General features: G+C 47.0%; 1 protein-coding gene across 1 annotated transcript in view; it reads right to left on the reverse strand.

Annotated features, from left to right (window-relative positions):
• Positions 1 to 21143, reverse strand: part of znf385c (zinc finger protein 385C) — a 188273-nt gene that overhangs the window by 113581 nt on the left and 53549 nt on the right. Inside the window, exon 2 of the mRNA XM_029123137.2 lies at positions 2649 to 2966. Within this exon, the coding sequence (XP_028978970.2) occupies positions 2649 to 2966 (318 nt within the window). The remainder of the gene's footprint in view (positions 1 to 2648; positions 2967 to 21143) is intronic.

Below are 21143 nucleotides of genomic sequence, written 5' to 3' on the forward strand. Positions count from 1 at the left end.
GTTGCTATGTAATTAAGTGCTATTTGTAAGAGAGTTCTGCACCTGAAGTGGGTCAGACTACTTTTCATGCAGAGATTTTAGTGTGCGTGTGTGTGAGTAACAGAGAGTGTTTGAGAGCAGGCTATCTGGGTGGGTGAGAGAGTGTTTGAGGGCTGTGTAGGTGGGTTACAAGCAAAAGACAGAGTGGGAGACTGAAAAAGGACTCAAACTAGCCCCTTGAACATGCAGCAGGTTTCGCTACCTCTAAATCTGCGGGAAGCCTGAAACTCCACTACAGGCACTAGTAGCAACTCTGGAACAGGAACGCAAGTAATTTGAAATCCGCAATGAATTAGTCTGTCGGTCGATCAATTACCAAACTCCTCTCTGCTCTCCATTTTTTGTCCAGCCTGAGTCTATGGAGGACTAGGAAGAATTAATGGCTAAATACCTGATATGACCAATTGTTTGAACAAAATACTTCTACACCATACATTCTTCTACACTACACCATACAGTATTTTACAGTACACCCTTCTACACTACACCATACACTCTTCTACACTACATTCTTCTACATTACACCATACACTTTTCTACACTACACCATACACTTTTCTACACTACACCATAGACACTTCTCCACTACACAATACACACTTCTACACTACACCATATACTCTTCTATACCACCACATACCCACTTTCACACAAAACCATACACACTTTTTCAGGAGTAGTAATTTGCGCACACTACACATCTGCAGCAGCCCTCCATCAGGACACAAACAAGCAGCATGCTATCAGAAATGTTCTTATCAGGTGACAGAGTAGGTGATAAGAAACAGGAAGCAGTACAGTGCCAATTTACCTTATCAGGTTGTGTAATGTGTGGCTTTCCAAAAAACATGACACCACTGGCTCCATTTGGATATTGGATGGGCAAGCTATCTTTGGGATAGTCTACGTCAACCCCACCCCAAGTCATCAACCCCACCCCAAGTAATCACCCCTACCCCAAGTCATCAACCCCACCCCAAGTCATCAACCCCACCCCAAGTAATCAACCCCACCCCAAGTAATCACCCCTACCCCAAGTCATCAACCCCACCCCAAGTAATCACCCCTACCCCAAGTCATCAACCCCACCCCAAGTCATCAACCCTACCCCAAGTAATCACCCCTACCCCAAGTCATCAACCCCACCCCAAGTCATCAACCCCACCCCAAGTCATCAACCCCACCCCAAGTAATCACCCCTACCCCAAGTCATCAACCCCACCCCAAGTCATCAACCCCACCCCAAGTAATCACCCCTACCCCAAGTCATCAACCCCACCCCAAGTCATCAACCCCACCCCAATTCATCAACCCCACCCCAAGTAATCATCCCTACCCCAAGTCATCAACCCCACCCCAAGTCATCAACCCCACCCCAAGTAATCACCCCCATGCCAAGTCATTAACCCCACCCCAAGTAATCACCCCTACCCCAAGTCATGTGGTGGTATAGAAGAGTATATGGTGTAGTGTAGAAGTGTGTATTGTGTAGTGGAGAAGTGTCTATGGTGTAGTGTAGAAAAGTGTATGGTGTAATCAACCCCACCCCAAGTCATCAACCCCACCCCAAGTCATCAACCCCACCCCAAGTCATCAACCCCACCCCAAGTAATCACCCCTACCCCAAGTCATCAACCCCACCCCAAGTCATCAACCCCACCCCAAGTCATCAACCCCACCCCAAGTAATCACCCCTACCCCAAGTCATCAACCCCACCCCAAGTCATCAACCCCATGCCAAGTCATTAACCCCACCCCAAGTTATCAACCCCATGCCAAGTCATTAACCCCACCCCAAGTAATCACCCCTACCCCAAGTCATGTGGTGGTATAGAAGAGTATATGGTGTAGTGTAGAAGTGTGTATTGTGTAGTGGAGAAGTGTCTATGGTGTAGTGTAGAAAAGTGTATGGTGTAGTGTAGAAAAGTGTATGGTGTAATCAACCCCACCCCAAGTCATCAACCCCATCCCAAGTCATCAACCCCACCCCAAGTCATCAACCCCACCCCAAGTCATCAACCCCACCCCAAGTCATCAACCCCACCCCAAGTAATCACCCCTACACTGAGTAATAAACCCCAAAACAAGCCATAAGATCAAGTTGTGAACCCTACCCAAGTTATTAACCCCAAATTGACCCATGAACCCCACCTAAGTATTCAACCCCATCCAAGTTGTCAACCCCACCCCAAACCATCACCCTCACCCCAAGTCATCACCCCCACTGCAAGTCATCAATCATTAAACAATTAATCAACCACAAAACAAGTAATCAACAACGCTAATCACACATCGGCCTGAAATTTGACAAAACATGTAACATTGTGAAAACTACCAAATACACCCAAATCAGACTTTTTAAACATAGCGAGCCTTTAACAATGAAGCACATTTTTTGCTGACTATTCAAACAACTCCCAGGTCATTAGCAGTGGCTTATCCTGGGGGCATAACCATTAGCAATAAAGTTCATTAATCAACGTGGCATCCAGATGGTGAGAAAGAAATGCTTGTGGTTGGTTTTGGTGTAGCAGGCGGAACGCCGCATTGACACGGTGCTGATGGAAACCTGGGGAGGCGCAGGGCGCACAGCAGCCGGGCTGTCCTACCTGTGTTGCCGAGCTGGACCTGACCACTGCTGGCCTGTTTGAGCCTCTTCTGATGGGATTTGCCGTTGTAGTGGATCTGGGCTTGGGCCGGCGAGTTGAGCTGGATATTGCACACGGCACACAGCGTGTAGCTCCGCTGTTTCCTCTCCCTCTTGGGCCTGCTGTGGTCCGAGGACGGCAGGGCACTCCCGTCCGGCCCTGGCTGCTCCCCCTGGGGGTCACAGCACGCCTTGATGTCAGTCAGCAGCGCTCCTCCTAACACACTCCCATCTCCCCCAGCCTCCAGCACAGACGACGGGCCAAAAGGACGTTTCATTCCTGAGAGGAAAGGCGAGTGAGACAGATATAGAGAGATCTGTTAGTAATTTATTTAATGTATCATTTAACCTTTGTTTTGACAGGTGACATGACTGAACACATCGTCGTTTCTGTCCAGAGTTGCAATGGGGCAAATAGAAGAGAAAAGGGAGAATAGAATTAATGTGATAGAGGAGGCAGACAAAAGAAAGGTATGGGGAAGAGAACATGGAGGGTTAGAGGTTAAATGTCAAAGGTAAGGACCGTGCCGAGAACCCGGGCTAACGAACAGAACAGAGACGCTACAGGAGCCTTGGTTCAGTGGACTGAGGGTAGGTGACTGTGGCTTCTGATCCTGGGTGTATCCAGAGGAAGCACTGGCTCTCAGGGGTCTCGCACACGTACACACTCAGACAACACACACATAAGGTCACCTATGTGCCTGGTATGAACACATGAACGCATGAAAACATAAATGAGCACACACACCCATGTGCCTCAGCCACAAGGTTTCACACCGGTATGTTATGGTGCCAGCGGGAGCAGGGTCAGTCTCCTTCTCCATTGCAAAACCTTGTAGACCTAAGGAATGCGTTCTTTAAATTTTCCTTCTCTTCCTCGTCTCCGTTTAAACTTAGGAGGACATGAGGTCTTGGCCCACACCTCCAGAGTACCAGGCTTGAAAGACTTGTTGCTGTCCCTGTCCAAAGGCCACCTGGTTGTGTTGCAGATCAAGATGATACCTGACAATTCCAGCTGCCACTCCGCCTTTATCCCTGTCCTTGTCCATCTGGTCATGCTTCTGACCTTGATTAGGTGTTATACTCTTGACACAGCCCTCGTGCATTTATTATTTATTACAACTTGTACTCTTAAAATCTTCACCGGTTCAGCCAGAAGAGTACTGGTCACCCCTCCGAGTCTGGTCCCTCTCTAGGTTTCTTCCTAAATTTCTGTACCTTTTAGGGAGTTAATTCCTCGCCACAGCGCTTCAACACTGTTGTTGCTTGCTCCTTGGAGTTTCAGTCTGGGTGTTTTGTAAAAGCACTTTGTGCTTCATAGATTTGATGGATACATACATATGACCACAGACCAGACAGAACGTATAGAGACTGCATAAAACTGGAGGCCAAGCAGATTTTATTTTTTACTTGTTTTTGTATGTCATGTTCCTATCTCTTTCCTTTACAGGTGTAACACTGCCTTGTTAGAAACGGGTCTGTGTGTAAGAATGTCACTGTTAGTCTACACCTGTGAAGAGTTTTGAATAATTGATTTTAAGTTCATCACAGGCCCACCAGGGGGGGACAGAGTGCTACTCTGATTCTGAGGAGAGCGCTGTGCTGTGCTACAGTCAAGCCCACTATAATGTCTGTGTGCTTGCTGTGCTAGCCTTCTGGAACAAATGCACTGACATCAGGTCCCTGTAGTGGAGAGGTCCAAGCCAACAGTTTCAATTGTCTATCTGTCTGGATACCTGTCTGTCTGTCATCGTACCATATTCCTGGGCTGGGTTGACTTATCTCAGTCCACTCCTTGGTTACGATTAGAATGGGTGTGAAGAAGGTCACTTTCTGCATAGTTTTTATGTCCTTTTGTTACACGTAGAAAATATCAGGCTTCAACTTAGGACAGGGGCAGAGAAAGAAAGCTGAATGAATGGAGACTACGGTAGCTAAGGTACGTCACTGATGGAATAAAGAATACTGAGACTGCTTCATGAGGTGCATGTGTGTGTGAATCATTGTGTTTTAGTGAAGAATTCAGTCAGAAAAACATAAAAGAAAAACAATTTCCAGGTAGATAAATGTACTGAGTGCTCTGTGATTTCTCTATAGACGTCAGGCTTAGCTGACACAGTACAGCTTCTTCAGACGAGGTAAAAGATCAGTGTTTTTTTCTGCAATCTCTTTTAACATGAATAAATAAAAAAGGCAGGCCTCTGTATAGAAGCTCTGTGATGGATTAAGAAATCAACATTTGAAAAGCCCCCTGAAAGACGCCCAGGAAGTCTGAACATTTCGCCCACTGCCTTCTGCCTACGCCTGGAGTTATTCACATATGCACAAACCACTCAAAACAAACATGCGCACACATACACTAATGCATACACACACAAACACACACACACACACACACCCCAACCTTGGAAACACACACCAGTTACACACAGACCTAACCCTCTAAAACACACAAACACACTTCTCACCATCTCACTCTCTACACACACACCAACACACCAACACACACACAAGCACACATAAAGACACACACCCCAGACACACTTAAAGACATAAGAGGTAGCCTCTATGAAAGCTGCTATTCACATGACTAATCTGGGAGCACTCAAAGACTCCATCAGATGTTTTCTCAAAAGCTTTTGAGCATTGCCCATTACTGGCATCCAATGAAGAAATCTCTGTGGTCCTCAACCACCATCTGCCCTGCCCTCTGACAAACTGCCCCATCACTCACTCCACCCACCTAAAAAAACAACAACCCCAAAACCCTCCTCACCACCAGCTAGCTGAAGCATATAAATTTGTAAGCACATGGTTCCAAGACAGTCCTGCCGGCACCAGCAGCTCCCGCTAACACAACCTCGTAACGGCACCACCAACATCCGACAAAGCAGGCCGTGCCGGACCGCTGAACGTCTCCGGGAGATGGATTCTCAGCCGGCGGCACATCTGCCTGGGGACCATGGGGTCTCTGGGTCTGCCTGAGTGGTAAGGGTTGGAGACGCCCTCAAGCCAGGTGTCTGAAGCTACAGAGAGGGGCTACACGTGGGGACCAGACAGGCAGGACAGCAGGCGGGTAGGGGCCAGGGGACTTGCCTTCAGCACACTGTGCCACTCCCCCCTGGCACAGGGGCACCGTTAATCAAGGAGCTATGTGGCGCTGAAAGGCCACATAGCTAGACATTCACCTGGCCAGACATTCACCTGGCAACGTGGTTGGCCTGAAATACCACCAACCTGGTTGAGGACGGGGGAGCAGTCTCCTCACACCGAACACGAACAGACAACCGTCCAGTCACCCTCCCCCCACCCCCGTTGCCCACAACAGTCACCCCCCCCCGACCCCACACCCCCACTGCCCACAACAGTCACCCCCCCCACCCCACACCCCCACTGCCCACAACAGTCACCCCCCCCACCCCCCACCCCACACCCCCACTGCCCACAACAGTCACCCCCCCCACCCCCCACCCCACACCCCCACTGCCCACAACAGTCACCCCCCCCACCCCCCACCCCCCACCCCACACAACAGTCACCCCCCCCCAACCCCACACCCCCACTGCCCACAACAGTCACCCCCCCCACCCCCCACCCCACACCCCCACTGCCCACAACAGTCAGGGAAACTTCTACCGCAAACAAAAACAACTATTTCTGCCTTCAGAGACAAAACCCATCCACCAATGGCACCCACACACACTCTCAAACACATACACGCTTACATAGACATGCACGCGCACACACTCTCACACACACACACACACACACACCCCCAAACACACACACACACACACACACACCTTCACACACACCTTCACACACACCCCTTCACACACACACATACACTCCCACACACACATGCACACACACGCACACCCTCACACACACACACAAATCTCTCACACACACACACACACACACAAACACTCACACACAAATCAATGTTGCTAAAAAGTGTTGAGTAAGATTTGTAAAAGACCCTTGTTTTGTTTTTTTAAAAGTTACATACAACCAGACAAACAGACATATATATATATATATATATATATATATATATATATATATATATATATATATATATATATATATATAGACACACCACAAACACACACACGCAGACACACACAGATACACTGCATATCCTCATAATTATTGTTTCTTTTTATGTATTGTAATTTTCTTTACACCTGCCTGTCTCCCACACTCTAGCAGGCATGTCAACACTTGACATTTAAAATTCCTGTCAGTTAGACATCCACAGCTGTTACTCCAGAGCCCCAAGATAAACAGATAAATGGGTGATGTTTAAGGAGTACATTTAAATGCAATGCTAAGCAAAAAGACACCCAGTAGACTCTGGAGGCCATTGCTGCAAACACGACCACGCACATGATTAATTACCCCAGTACCTTTCAGCATCTGTGAAACAGTATACATGCAATAAAAGACTGTCATCAGACAGACAGAGAGGGTGATTGAGTGAGAAAGGGAGAGCGGGAGAGGGGGAGAGCGGGAGAGGGGGAGAGGGAGAGAGCGGGAGAGAGCGGGAGAGGGGGAGAGTGGGAGAGGGAGAGAGCGGGAGGAAAGGGTGGGGGAGGGAGGCGTTTGTATAATTGGCATCATCAGAGAATGATTACTGTCATCATTAGGCACTGTGTCATTCCAGCTCGTCTATCACAAGCCCGGGGTGTCTCCCTGCCCTTCTACTGCGACACTATTGGCAATAAAAAACGGAGCATTCGCTTCCCTAATGAGCATAATTATTAGAGGCATAGGTAACCCTGTTCAGTCGTTATTGGAAGTGAATGACCAATGTTGACGTAGAGCTAGAGGACAGTCGGAGGCCAGAAGACTGTTGTGTTTGCTGCTGGCCCTGTCAACCCAAACCCACTGGAATAAAGTAATAAAAATGGTGCCACGTGACTTGATGCTCTTCTTCTTATCTCTGTTTGCAGGAGTCCTTTGGCTTAGTGAGAGGCGGGCCGGGCACATTGGCTCAGACTTTGATGAGTGTGTGTGTGTGTGTGTCTGTGTGTGTGTGTGTGTGTACACAAGTCGACAAACCGTAACACCAGAGGAAATTCAAACAGTATTTATCTGATTCTATCACTGCACGGAATGTTGACTGGAGAGTGGTGTGTGTGTGAGAGACTGTGTGTGTGTGTGTGTTTTTGTGTGTGTTACCATGTGTGTGAGAGAGGGTGTGTGTGTGTGCCCTTTCACTTTAATCTCCAAACCAATCGTCTCATTACATGCTCCCACACTATTCACCAATCACAGCCCACTACCTCAAACAACTTCCACACCATTCACCAATCACAGCCCACTACTTAGAACAACTTCCATACCATTCACAAATCACAGCCCACTACTTCAAACAACTTCCACACCATTCACCAATCACAGCCCACTACTTAGAACAACTTCCACACCATTCACCAATCACAGCGCATTACTTGATGGACAGACACATGATGATCACCAGCCTGGAGAACATATTGTTACCACCAGGCATGCTGAGGCTCTGTCCATTCTGTCCCAGGATCCATCACTCTGGCTGGGTCACGAAGCAGGGCTCCCCTTGGCCTGCCTCTACTGATGCCTGCTCTTCAGATTATCATGCAAAGCCCTATCAGGTAGGGTATGTCAACCCCCAACCCTTCCTCTCCTCCTCGCTCCCCTCTCCTCCTTTCTCCACTTCGTTCTTAACTTCTCTCCTCTTCTGTCCTCTCGTATTCTCTTTCCTCCTTGCTCTCCACTTCTGTCCTCTTTTCTCCAACTTTCTCCACCTCGCTCTTAACTTCTCTCTTCCTCTTCTCTAGTCTTTCACTCTCCTTCTTTCCCTCCCCTCTCCTCCTCTGTCCTTTCACCTCCTCTCTGACTGACAGTTGCAGGTATTGTGGGTGCATGTTTGTTTTACAGCCGCATGTCTTTCTATGTGTGAGTGAGAGAGATATGATGTGTGGTATGTTACATGCATGACGGAATGTGTGGTATGTTACATGCATGACGGAATGTGTGGTATGTTACATGCATGACGGAATGTGTGGTATGTTACATGCATGACGGAATGTGTGGTATGTTACATGCATGACGGAATGTGTGGTATGTTACATGCATGACGGAATGTGTGGTATGTTACATGCATGACGGAATGTGTGATGTAACATGCATGACAGAATGTGTGATGTAACATGCATGACAGAATGTGTGGTATGCTACATGTTCTCCTTACCATTCAGCCTCGCTCATCTCGCTCATCAACAGTTTACATACCCTTGAATGTTTGGCCTTGCTACAGACACACAAGGTGACACATACAGGTGAAAATGTCAATTAAAGGTTAATTCCCACATCTGTGGCTTTTAAAATTGCAATCAGTGTCTGTGTATAATAGTCAATGAGCGTGTTAGCTCTCACGTGGATGCACTGAACAGACTAGATACTGAGCCATGGGGAGCAGAAAATGACTGTCAAAAGACCTGCGTAACAAGGTAATGGAACTTTATAAAGATGGAAAATAATATAAAAATATATCCAAAGCCTTGCAAATGCCAATAAGTATAGTTCTATCACTTATTAAGAAGTGGAAAATTCAGGGATCTCTTGATACTAAGCCAAGGTCCGGTAGACCAAGAAAGATTTCAACCAAAACTGCCAGAAGAATTGTTCGGTATACAAAGAAAATTACTGCCATACATGCCATTTCTAAATGTTCAATAATACTACCCAGATTGCTGCTAGTGTACAGTGTTATGTATATTGCTGCTATATCTTATTATTATTTTCTGTCTAGCTATATTTTTGCTCATATAATCTTCTTAACTCCCACTACATAGTTGTTGGATGCCATGTCCCGTCATATGCCATTGTGCAGGATGACGCTGTGTTGTTTGGTGCATCAACAAATAAACCTTGAAACTTGAAGCCAATTCATTGATGACTCACATACTTAAGAGTTGTTTACTAGATATCCTGGTTAATTAAATGTGTTGGTCATAGCTGTTCATTACATGTCTTGGTTATAGCTGTTCATTAGATGTCCTTAGTTTTCCTGGTTAAAGTTGAGCCACTCAGGCTTGGTTTCTCAGTACTTCTCATGAGCACTGTCTGTGGTAATATAATACAAGTCCTATACTGTCGCAGTTGATGTAACTGTTGGTGTTATACTGTCATATTACACCAACAGTTAAATCAACTTGAATTATCTCTCTGTAATGAGACAGCCTGTTTCCTGTACTAGCCGATAACCTAAAAATGGAAGAACACATTTGGAAGGCCATCAGAAATTGTTCTAAACTGACCTGTCTGGTAAAATAAAGGAAAAGAAAACTTCAAAAAACGAATGACAGCAGGTGTGATTGGAAGAGGAGTGACAATAATTCAATATTGATTTTGCAGGAGAGCAGAGAAGACAGGAGGGCAGAGTGGGTGAAAGGTCTGTGTTTTGGTAGATAACCCAAATTATAGGAACTCACCTGAATTTCAGGACACACTCCTAATCAACGTCCTTCTGTCAACCACTTTTTTTTAGACTGGACACACACTCCTAATCAAAATAATTCAGTGAACCACTGTTTTTGAGTTGACACACTCCTAATCAATGTAATTCAGTCCACCACTGTTCTGGACTGGACCTCACTCGTAGACAATTACAATGCAGAGTTTTCTATTAATGTGTGACACATCTACGGGAATCTACGGGATCATTGGGAAACAAATGTTCTGTCAAATTGAAAAGACAAAATTAGGGAACGAATTAAAAACTGACCACACACCAGAGAGCTGTGTTTTAACACTAAACACACCCAATGAGAGTTCACAGTGTACAGAATACACTTGTGCTGTGTTTCCACTGGTGCCAAACACTGGTGTTTTCCCCTAAAGTCTGTTTCTGTTTCCACTGACACGGGCCAGGGCCAGTCAGCCACTAGGCCATGGCCGAGTAGACCGGAATTTAGGACTTAGGGCGGGGTTTGCAGATTGACCCGTGACATGGTGTGAAAACAGGGTATGCTGTTCTATTCGAAAGGCGATGTGTATCATTTGCTTTAGGCTTCTCTTAATGGTTTTCTTCCGTTCCAACAAACAGATAGCTGATAAAATAAAGAAAATAAAGCAACAGTACAGGGAAGCAAAAACTCACAACGGAAAGGGTTGAAACGACTGAAGGTGGTACAATGCCATTGACTCAATAGAAAAACGGAGCGCTGAGACTGAGACGTAGCCTGCAGAACATAAAACACCACAAAATTACCTCAGAACTCTCCAAAATTATTCTATTATAGGTAGCTAGTTGTGACAAAATACTTATTAAACTAAATAATGAATACACTGGCTTACAGTTATGAGTGTTACGAGTGTAAGTAGAGAAGGAGCCAGTCGCAGGAGTTTGTGGAAGAAATTAGTTTTATTACTTAAGTTCAAACGCCATGTTGTAAACAAACTGTGCGTGCCATCCATCCATCCATCTTCTTCCGCTTATCCGGGGCCGGGTCGTGGGGGCAGCAGTCTAAGCAGAGATGCCCAGACTTCCCTCTCTCTAGACACTTCCTGTAGCTCTTCCGGGGGGGGACCGAGGCGTTCCCAGGCCAGCCGGGAGACATAGTCCCTCCAGCGTGTCCTAGGTCTTCCCCGGGCTCTTGTCCCGGTGGGACGGGCCCGGAACACCTTCCCAGGTAAGGCGTCCAGGAGGCATCCGGAACAGATGCCCAAGCCACCTCAGCTGACCCCTCTCGATGTGGAGGAGCAGCTGCTCTACTCTGAGCTCCTCCCGGGTGACCAAGCTTCTCACCCTATCTCTAAGGGATCGCCCAGCCACCCTGCATTTCAGCCGCCTGTATCCGCCTGTATCCGGGATCTTGTCCTTTCGGTCGTGACCCAAAGCTCATGACCATAGGTGAGAGTAGGGACGTAGATTGACCGGTAAATCGAGAGCTTCGCCTTGCGGCTCAGCTCTTTCTTCACTACGACAGACCGATACATCGACTGCATTACTGCAGAAGCTGCACCAATCCGTCTGTCAATCTCCCGTTCCATCCTTCCCTCACTCGTGAACAAGACCCCTAGATACTTAAACTCCTCCACTTGAGGCAGGAACTCTCCACCAACCTGAAGTGCGCAAGCCCCCCTTTTCCGACTAAGGACCATGGCCTCGGATTTGGAGGTACTGATTTTCATCCCAACAGCTTCACACTCGGCTGCAAACCAACCCAGTGCATGCTGAAGGTCCTGGTTTGAAGTGACCAACACGACAACATCATCCGCAAAGAACAGAGACGAAATTGTGTGGTCCCCAAACTTACGAACAGAACCGGCGACAAAGGGCAGCCCTGCCGGAGTCCAACATGCACTGGGAACAAGTCTGACTTACTGTCGGCAATGCGAACCAAGCTCCTGCTTCGGTCGTACAGTGACCTGACAGCCCTTAGCAAAGGACCCAGGACCCAATACTCCCGAAGCACCCTCCACAGGATGCCGCAAGGGACACAGTCGAATGTCGTCTCCAAATCGACAAAACACATGTGGATTGGTTGGGCAAACACCCATGAACCCTCCATTACCCTGTAGAGGGTATAGAGCTGGTCCAGTGTTCCACAGCCCGGACAAAAACCACACTGTTCCTCCTGAATTCGAGGTTCTACTATTGGCCATATTCTCCTCAGTACCCTGGCATTGACTTTCCCGGGGAGGCTGAGAAGTGTGATCCCCCTGTAGTTGGAACACACCCTCCAGTCCCCCTTCTTAAAAAGAGGGACCACCACTTCAGCCCAGGTGATGGACAAGTCCACCTCTGAGCCCTCAGCCTCTGCTTCCTCAATGGAAGACATGACGGCGGGATTGAGGAGATCCTTGAAGCACTCCTTCCACCGCCCGACGACATCCCCAGTTGAGGTCAACAGCTGCCCACCTCCACTGTAAACAGCGTTGGTAGGGCACTGTTTCCCTCTCCTGAGGCGCCGGACGGTTTGCCAGAATCTCTTCGAGGCCAGCCGATAGTCCTTCTCCATGTCCTCACCGAACTCCTCCCAATCCCGAGTTTTTGCCTCCACAACCACCCGGGCTGCAGTCCTCTTGGCCTGCCGGTACCCGTCAGCTGCCTCAGGAGTCCCACAAGCCAACCAGGCCTGATATGACTCCTTCTTCAGCTTGACGGCATCCCTTACTTCCGGTGTCCACCACCGGGTTCGGGGATTGCCTCCTCGACAGGCACCGGAGACCTTACGGCCACAACTCCGAACGGCCGCTTCGACAATGGAGGTGGAGAACATGGTCCACTCGGACTCAATATCTCTAGCCTCCCTCGGGATCCAGTCAAAGCTCTGCTGGAGGTGGGAGTTAAAGATCTCTCTGACAGGAGACTCGGCCAGACGTTCCCAGCAGACCCTTACAGTACGCTTGGGTCTGCCGAGTCTGTCCAGCTTCCTCCCCCGCCATCGGATCCAACTCACCACCAGGTGGTGATGCGTTGACAGCTCCGCCCCTCTCTTCACCCGAGTGTCCAAGACCTACGGCTGCATGTCAGATGAAACGACAACAAAGTCGATCATCGACCTACGGCCTAGGGTGTCCTGGTGCCACGTGCACTGATTGACACCCTTATGCTTGAACATGGTGTTCGTTATGGACAAACTGTGACTAGCACAGAAGTCCAATAACTGAACACCGCTCGGGTTCAGATCAGGGGGTCCGTTCCTCCCAATCACGCCCCTCCAGGTGTCACTGTCGTTGCCCACGTGGGCGTTGAAGTCCCCCAGTAGAACGATGGAGGCCCCAGTCGGAGCACTTTCCAGCACCCCTCCCAGAGACTTCAAGAAGGTCGGGTACTCTGCACTGCCGTTCGGCCCGTAGGCACAAACAACAGTGAGAGACCTATCCCCAAACCGTAGGTGCAGGGAAACGACCCTCTCGTTCACCGGGGTAAACTCCAACACATGGCGGCAGAGCTGGGGAGCTATAAGCAAACCCACACCAGCCCGCCGCCTCTCACCATGGGCAACTCCAGAGTGGTGAAGAGTCCATCCTCTCTCAAGGAGTGTAGTTTCAGAGCCCAAGTGGTGCGTAGAGGTGATCCCGACTACCTCTAGTCGGAACCTCTCAACCTCTCGCACGATCTCAGGCTCCTTCCCCGCCAGCGAGGTGACGTTCCACATCCCTAGAACTAGTTTCTGTGTCCAAGGATCGGGTTGTCGAGGCCCCCGCCTCGATCCTCTATGCACCGAAGGAGAGCCCACGGGAAGGCGGCACCATGTCTCTCCTTCGGGCTGAGCCCGGCCGGACCCCGTGGGGAAAGGCCCGGCCACCAGGCGCTCGCATACGAGCCCCAACCCCGGGCCTGGCTCCAGGGTGGGGCCCCGGCTGCGCCATACCGGGCGACGTCACAGTCCTCAAAATGTTTTCCATCATAACTGTGCATGCCGTTATTGTTAAAAAATATTGCTTTTTATTTTTCGTAACCTGAAAACTAAACCCTGTTGGTAGTTTACTCCTCCCTCCCCACCTGAGCCCCTCCTTAAGTCCTTGGTATCAAATGTATAGTGGAAACAGGAAAGTCTAGAGCCAACATTAGCATAAATCACTGGTGCAGCCCTGGTACCGGGGTAAAGCCCCAGTGGAAACACGGCATTATACAGATACAGGCCCAGACAGAGAGAGACAGCCACTTCAAAATTAGCCATCTGATATACCCCCATCTACCTAGCTTTCTGTTAAAGTTGCAACCAGTGGTCCACATTACTCTGGCCTTATCAGTGTGCCATACCGTTTCCCTATTACAGCTCTTAGTGTTCCCAGGCAGGTGAGTCTAGTCAATCCATCCACCCTTCTCTGTCAGGCTGATAATTGACAGTGCTGCTGATGGTGAAGCAGTCGGCAACAGAGCAGGGAGCTAGCTAGTGGAAGGGGAGATGGGTGGAGCAGCGGACCTCACAGGTCAACAGTCAGACTGGTCCCATTTGTAGAGCTCTCATTATCACGATGTCATAAACACCATGCATCAGAGACACCAGTGCTGTCACTGACTGGTCCGGATGTGTGGGACTGTGGACCTTCAGTCACACAGGTCATAGAGCAGTGGAGAGGTCCCACACAGACCCCACTTTGTATTTACGTAGTGTTTTGTTCTCTCCCTCTCTGGGCGACTTGGAACAGTGCTGTAAATGTTGCGAGTCATAGCGGAGTCATAGCGGAGTCATAGCTCTGGTAAGATGTGTTCATGAAGCCTATTCCTCCACTCAGCTATATGTGTCTCTCCCCTCCCCCTGTCCCTCCATCTCTCTCTCTCTTTCCCTTTCGTTCTGTCTCTCTCCCTTTTCCTCTCACTCTTATCCCCTCTCTCGCTCCCTTTCCCTCCCTTATACTGTGAGATATGTGTGTGTGTTACAGGTGTGTTGTACAGTAATCTGCCGGTTTATAAAGCACAATGCTTGTGTAAGGATTTTAGTATCTTTTTTTTTAAAGGTTTTTAGGGATTGTGGGTCAGTGAGTGTTCTTAGTGTGACAAGAATGTCTTATTAGAGACAAACAGCAAATAAAAAATCTCCCTCTCTTCCCCTCTCTCTTTCTTCCTCCCCCTCTCCCTCTATCCCTTCTCTCTCCCTCACTCTCTCTTTCTCTCTCTCCCTCTTCCTCACCCTCTCTCCCGGGACACTGGTGACATGCAGCGGAAGGTGTTGCAAGGCCTCATTGCTTTGAAAGCTTTTGTTTCAGTCCTTAACACAGGTGTAGGTGACGGATGCCCTTTGTGTAATGTGAGGGAGACAGTTTTCCATAGATCTTTGGAGTGGGCAAGGCTGGGTCCTCTATTTGATATTTTGTGTACTTCTTTTTTTCTTTTTTCGCTGTTGGGGGGGTGTTTACTACCACTGGTTTTAATTAGGGATTTAAGCCCTATAACCGGCAGAAAGGGAAATGTCTGCTTTTGAGTTCTTCTCGCTCAGGCTAAGATGGCATTTTTCCATCTTAGGAAGCTTAAGCTCGACAGTGGTCAAGGTGATGTAGTTAGAATTTAAGTGGCTGGATTTAATTGAGCCAGAATTTTTATATTTCTCTGTGGGTTTACAGGATGCTGTATGCTGTGTGGTGGAGGGTGAATGGTTGTTTGAGTATGTTATAAGTTGTCTTATTTTAATTATGTATTTCTAGTTTGGTTATTAATATCTTGTCGGTTAATTAATGGACACAGTGAGCTGTTGCCTGTACACAAATTGAGAATTTTGGTTTAAAATAAAGGCTGTGAAACACGTCTTTCCCTCTCATCTGTGTGCGCGCCAAACCTAATCCCAGCATCATTGCAGAAGTGTGGATCTGCTGCCATTCCAATCTTGTTAATGTTTAGGTTTGTCAGCGCTATCCAATCAGAATTCAATCCTCTGTTCTGTACCAGGTCATGAAAAACTGTGTATATGAATAGACTGTGGAAAGGCCAGACTCTTTGACACACGTCACAGAGTACACGGGCTAAGCTAAGGACTAGCCCTCAGGCTAGAATGTAGACACACAAACACACACACACACACACACACACACACACACACACAACAGGATCGGCAGGGTTGTCACAGTTGGCAGACATCGGGCCCCTCCCCATCTTCTGTGTCCCTGTAACCCTCCATACCCGGCCATGCCAGCAAGGATCAGGGGCAAACCACCCCAAGAAGGATTCCATACTTTAGGGAACTGAATTAGGAGCAGTCTGTTTGTGTTGCCAAGCAACTCAGTCAACAGACAGAGGGCGGCAAAAGAGAGAGATGGAGAGATTGTCAGAGAGAGAGATGGAGGGAGAGAGATATAGAGAGAGAGAGATACGGAAGGAGAGATGGATGTAGGAAGAGAAGGATGAAAGGACAGAGAGAGACGGAGAGATTAAAGAGAGGAACGGAGAGGGGAGGGGCATGGAAATTGAGAAAGTGATTGTAGGATGGACAGAACTAAAGATAGAGGGTGCGGGAGGGTGAGAGATGCTGTACTATATCCAACATGGGTGATCCCCAGTGTGAAGGGAGTCATCCAATCCCTACCCAGTTCATATCAGATGGCCCCATAAACACATTAACACTGGCATCAGGTATCACAGGGCTCAGCCCCTCTGCCACTACCACCCTGCGACTCCCTGTTCAGCCACTAACCTTGTAGTCCCCATGTCATGTCATATTCTTATGCACACTAACTCTCCAGGCCTACTATATCAGCTGGACCCCCGTATAGGGACTCCAATCGCCTCACTACCTGTAAAGCATGTTCAACTCAGGTCAAGCATAGAGGGCCTCAGTCCAGACTGGCTTGTTTTCCTAGAACCTTTATTTTCATCAGGGAGGTCACACCAACTCTATAGTTTCTTTAGTAGATGAGACCTGCATGCAAAAACACATTGATAAAGAAAGAAAAGGAGACATAAAAACACTAAAACCAACAGCATGATGTAATACAACACACCTTATTTGCATCGACAACACGTAAAAACTCAATTATTTCAGTCAGCGAAGATGCCTTGGAGACAGTCAAATCAACAAGCACTCAACGAGACATTAAAAGCAAGCACATTCCTATACAAGCGAAACCTGTCGCAACGCTTTACTTTATTATTTTAGAGTCACAAGGAATTCAAGCTGAGCTCATTTTGTAGTCTCTATGATAGTGTAGGTAAACAAAGCCAAGACTGACTAAAGGGCAATTGGGATTCTCTCCCTTTAATAAACACCACATACACATCACTTTGAAGGTGAAAAACTTTGTCCAAATGTGAAACAAAACTGTAATAATACAAAAGAATGAAATGTGTCGGTTGGATAAGCGTTCACTCTCCTGTGCCAATGCTTGGTAAAAACAGCATTTGCAGCGATTACATTTGCAAGTCTTTTTGAGGTAAGTCTATAATTGCTTTGCTCATTTGGCTCCTGCTATTTTTGTCTGTTACTCTCAGCAAAATTAATCAATCTCTCTGAAGTTGGGTAAGCCTTGTTGGTTTAATACAACTTTCAAGTCTTGTCAGACAAACAGGTTTGAGTAGAAGGTGGATGAAGCAAAATAGCGGACAGTCCTACTGGGAAACCTGCATCAGTCTGCAAGAGACCTTGGACAAACAGCCAAGGCCTTAACACACAGCCACTAAAAAATTGTAACACATTACTCCAGTACTAGCCTCTTTACACTGGCTGCCTGTTAAGGCTAGGGCTGATTTTAAGGTTTTATTGTTAACCTATAGAGCAATAAATAGACTTGCTTCTACTTACCTCGCTGAAATAATCCAGCCATACATAACTACACGTAACCTAAGATCGCAAGATGCAGGCCTTCTAATTTTACCTATAATTTCTAAACAAACAGCTGGAGGCAGGGCCTTCTCTCATAGGATTGAAATGCAGACTCAGTGCAAACTTTCAAATGTCTATTAACCCTCTGAGTACTACGCTTAAAATGTTTGGGTGTCACTCCTTTTATATTTTGGCTTATAAACAATATGTAATGTGAATCGATCATTGTGTATTTGGCATCAAATTATTCCAAATTACTTCAGCTAATATAAGCTTGCATGTTAATGTTCTTATAAGGTAGTGTTTTAGGGAAAAATGCACAATTAAGTAAATAATTTCATAAGCAAAATCCGATTTGTTCTATATTTCATTGAATTCTGACCATAACACTCCCATACGGAGTGATACTCCCAATACAAATGTTCTGTGCAAACACAATGCACATTTGTGTAAGAAAAGGCTTCACAATGAATGTGAAAAGAAAAATGAAATAATTAGCCTTTTGTCCAACATGTTTTTGACAAAATTTTTCATTGAAATCAACCACCCCGGTATCTCAACCCAAAAACATTCCAAAAACACTTTTCAAACCCTTTTTCTTACACAAATATGCATTGTATCACAATAAAAGTGAACAGAACAATTAAATAATAATTCACCTTATGTGCATACAGGACAATATGATTATGACACCCATAATTATTTTCTATATGATTGAATTCAGACCACACACAGCCATGTGGAACAGTTCTCCCATTCCAAATACGCAAAGCAGACAATATCTATAATGATCACATTTGTATTACATTATTTCATGATAAATAGGTTATTAGATGTTACTTACCAGACTGTACTTGCGTTAGCATTAGCCTGTTGTTAGCATTCGTCCTTTGTTGTCTGGTAACTCAGCTATCCAACGTTTGATAACCATAACGGACTATGGCTACATTTAGTAAAAGTGTTTTTACGTTTTGCCATTTTATACTAATAATAATACTTATAAAACTGTTGAAAACACAAATCCTTTCTTTGTCTTTTCAACAAGTTAGCGTTTCGCAAGGACACAATGCAAAAACGTTCGCTAATGCTAAGTTAGCATGCTAGCTAAGCTGACATACTGCTACAACCTCTTCTACAGTCAGAATGAGCAAATGAAGAAAACAAAACATACGTCCCACCCAGCAACCTTATTATTGGATCAAATACGCAACAGATACCTTCCCCAGATTGGGTAAAATAAACTATTCTGCATGGCAACAGCCTTCCATTGGATGCTGTCACTCAACAGCCCATCCATTGGTCAGGTGCAAAAGGTTTTGGTTTCATTTGGACAGGATGACAACAACAAGGAAATATGCCAAGTAAACACAAAGCGCATCTGCGTTTTCATCGGACTCTCGTTGAAACAGCAAAGAAAACAGAATCTCTCTATTACAAACCGTTTTGAAAATATGTAATACTATGTAATTGTTATGCAAATACGCCCCGGGCGTGGGCGCTACCGCCTAATCCGTCCTCAGAGGGTTAAAGACTCATCTCTTGATTAAGTGCAGTCTGGCACAGGGGTGTGAAGGTGAACTGAAAGACTTGATACTGTCCACACTTGCTGTCTTGCCAGGTGGGCTCTCATCGCCACTGGGATGCCCTCCCTCCAATGCCATTCGGGGGCGGAGTCACTGGCTTGTTATTGTCCCTCCATTGCACCCATTGTGGAATTGGAGTGAAATCTGCAGGCAACACTCGAGTGTCATTCCAGGGTGGTTGCGGTTGGTTGGTGTCTCATTGGTTGATGCTTGACAATGTGGGTGGATTGACTTCCTGCCTGTTGGGCCCTGTCCGGGGCCTCCCACGGATGGGGCCACAGTGTCACTGGACTTAGAACAGACATGGGTGACTTTTAAACACATTTGTGTCTATTTACAGGCGGCACATGTTGCATTACTTTTAAAACATCACTTCTAAGAGTGAACATTTTACACACGAGTGGTACCGGGAATCAAACTCACTATCTGGGAGCTTCAAGAGCCACATTTTACTAACTGAGCTACTGATGAACAGTAGGCTAGCATAGCCAATTCCTGCTGTGGCCAGGGTACATGAGTTGGACAACCTTCAGCAGGACAACCTCCAGCAGGGAGGTATTGAACCTCACCTGCTAATGAGAACATCTAGCCCTTCTAATGTCCAGTGGGATGCTGGCAAGCTGAACATGTGCAGAGAGCATGCTGTGGTCCTGTAATGAGGGCTATGCTATGGTCTGGGCTAGTGACTGAAGCTAAGTCCGCTTTATTTTATCTTGATCTGAGGCTCTACACTGTGCCTGACAAAACCGCAGCAATCAGAGCTGGGTCATTACATCCTCTGCAATCAAGTCCTGCAGAGATGCAGAAAGGGGGAGGACAGAGAGATGGGAATAGAAAGTGAGAGACAGAATGATGGGAAAAGAGCGAGGTTGACAGAGTGAAGGGGACAGAGAGAGAGAGAGAGAGAGGGAGGTAGAGTGATAACGGGATGGAGAGTACAAGACAGGGAAAAGAGACAGGGATGGAGGGGCTAGAACAGGATAGTCAGAGAGAGTTAGAGAGGGAGGGGGGGGGGTCGAGGGCTTGTGTGTGGACCCTGACGGGTGTGTGTGTTAGTGTGGGTGAGAGAGTGTGAACGAGAGTGTCTCTAAAGAACAACCTCCCTCAATATCGTCCCTTGATGTCTGCGAACTTCACTGTGGAAAAACAAGCCCTTGCCACTGAGCACACATCCTGCACACTGTCTAAACACTGCAAATGGCACGACACACAGAACACAGTGTACACTGCCACTCCACAGCCGTCAGGAGTCGAGGGGGACGCGTTCTTTGAAATCACTGGAAGCTTTTATTCTGCCTGTGCAGCACTGCGCTCAAACGGCGGAGCTGGAGGAATGCTACAGTTTCATTCCCTATGGACACGCACACATTCATTCTGTCTCTTCAGATGAAACGCAGGTTGATTTGGTTTCTGGTGAACGTTACGGCAAGCCATTTGAGCAGGTATTCACATTTTTCAACTAAGCCAGAGGAACTCTGCTGCCCTGTCCATACCACCTGGTCATGCCTGTTTTCATTCGATAAGCTTTGAAAAACCATTAGGTATTCAAAAAGAGAATAAAGGCTCAGACTGGAATCAATGTTTGACAAGTCAGACTTGTGACACGTGCTGCCAGGATTT

The sequence above is a fragment of the Esox lucius genome, chromosome 11, assembly GCF_011004845.1.
Source record: "Esox lucius isolate fEsoLuc1 chromosome 11, fEsoLuc1.pri, whole genome shotgun sequence".
NCBI classification, from domain to species: domain Eukaryota; kingdom Metazoa; phylum Chordata; class Actinopteri; order Esociformes; family Esocidae; genus Esox; species Esox lucius.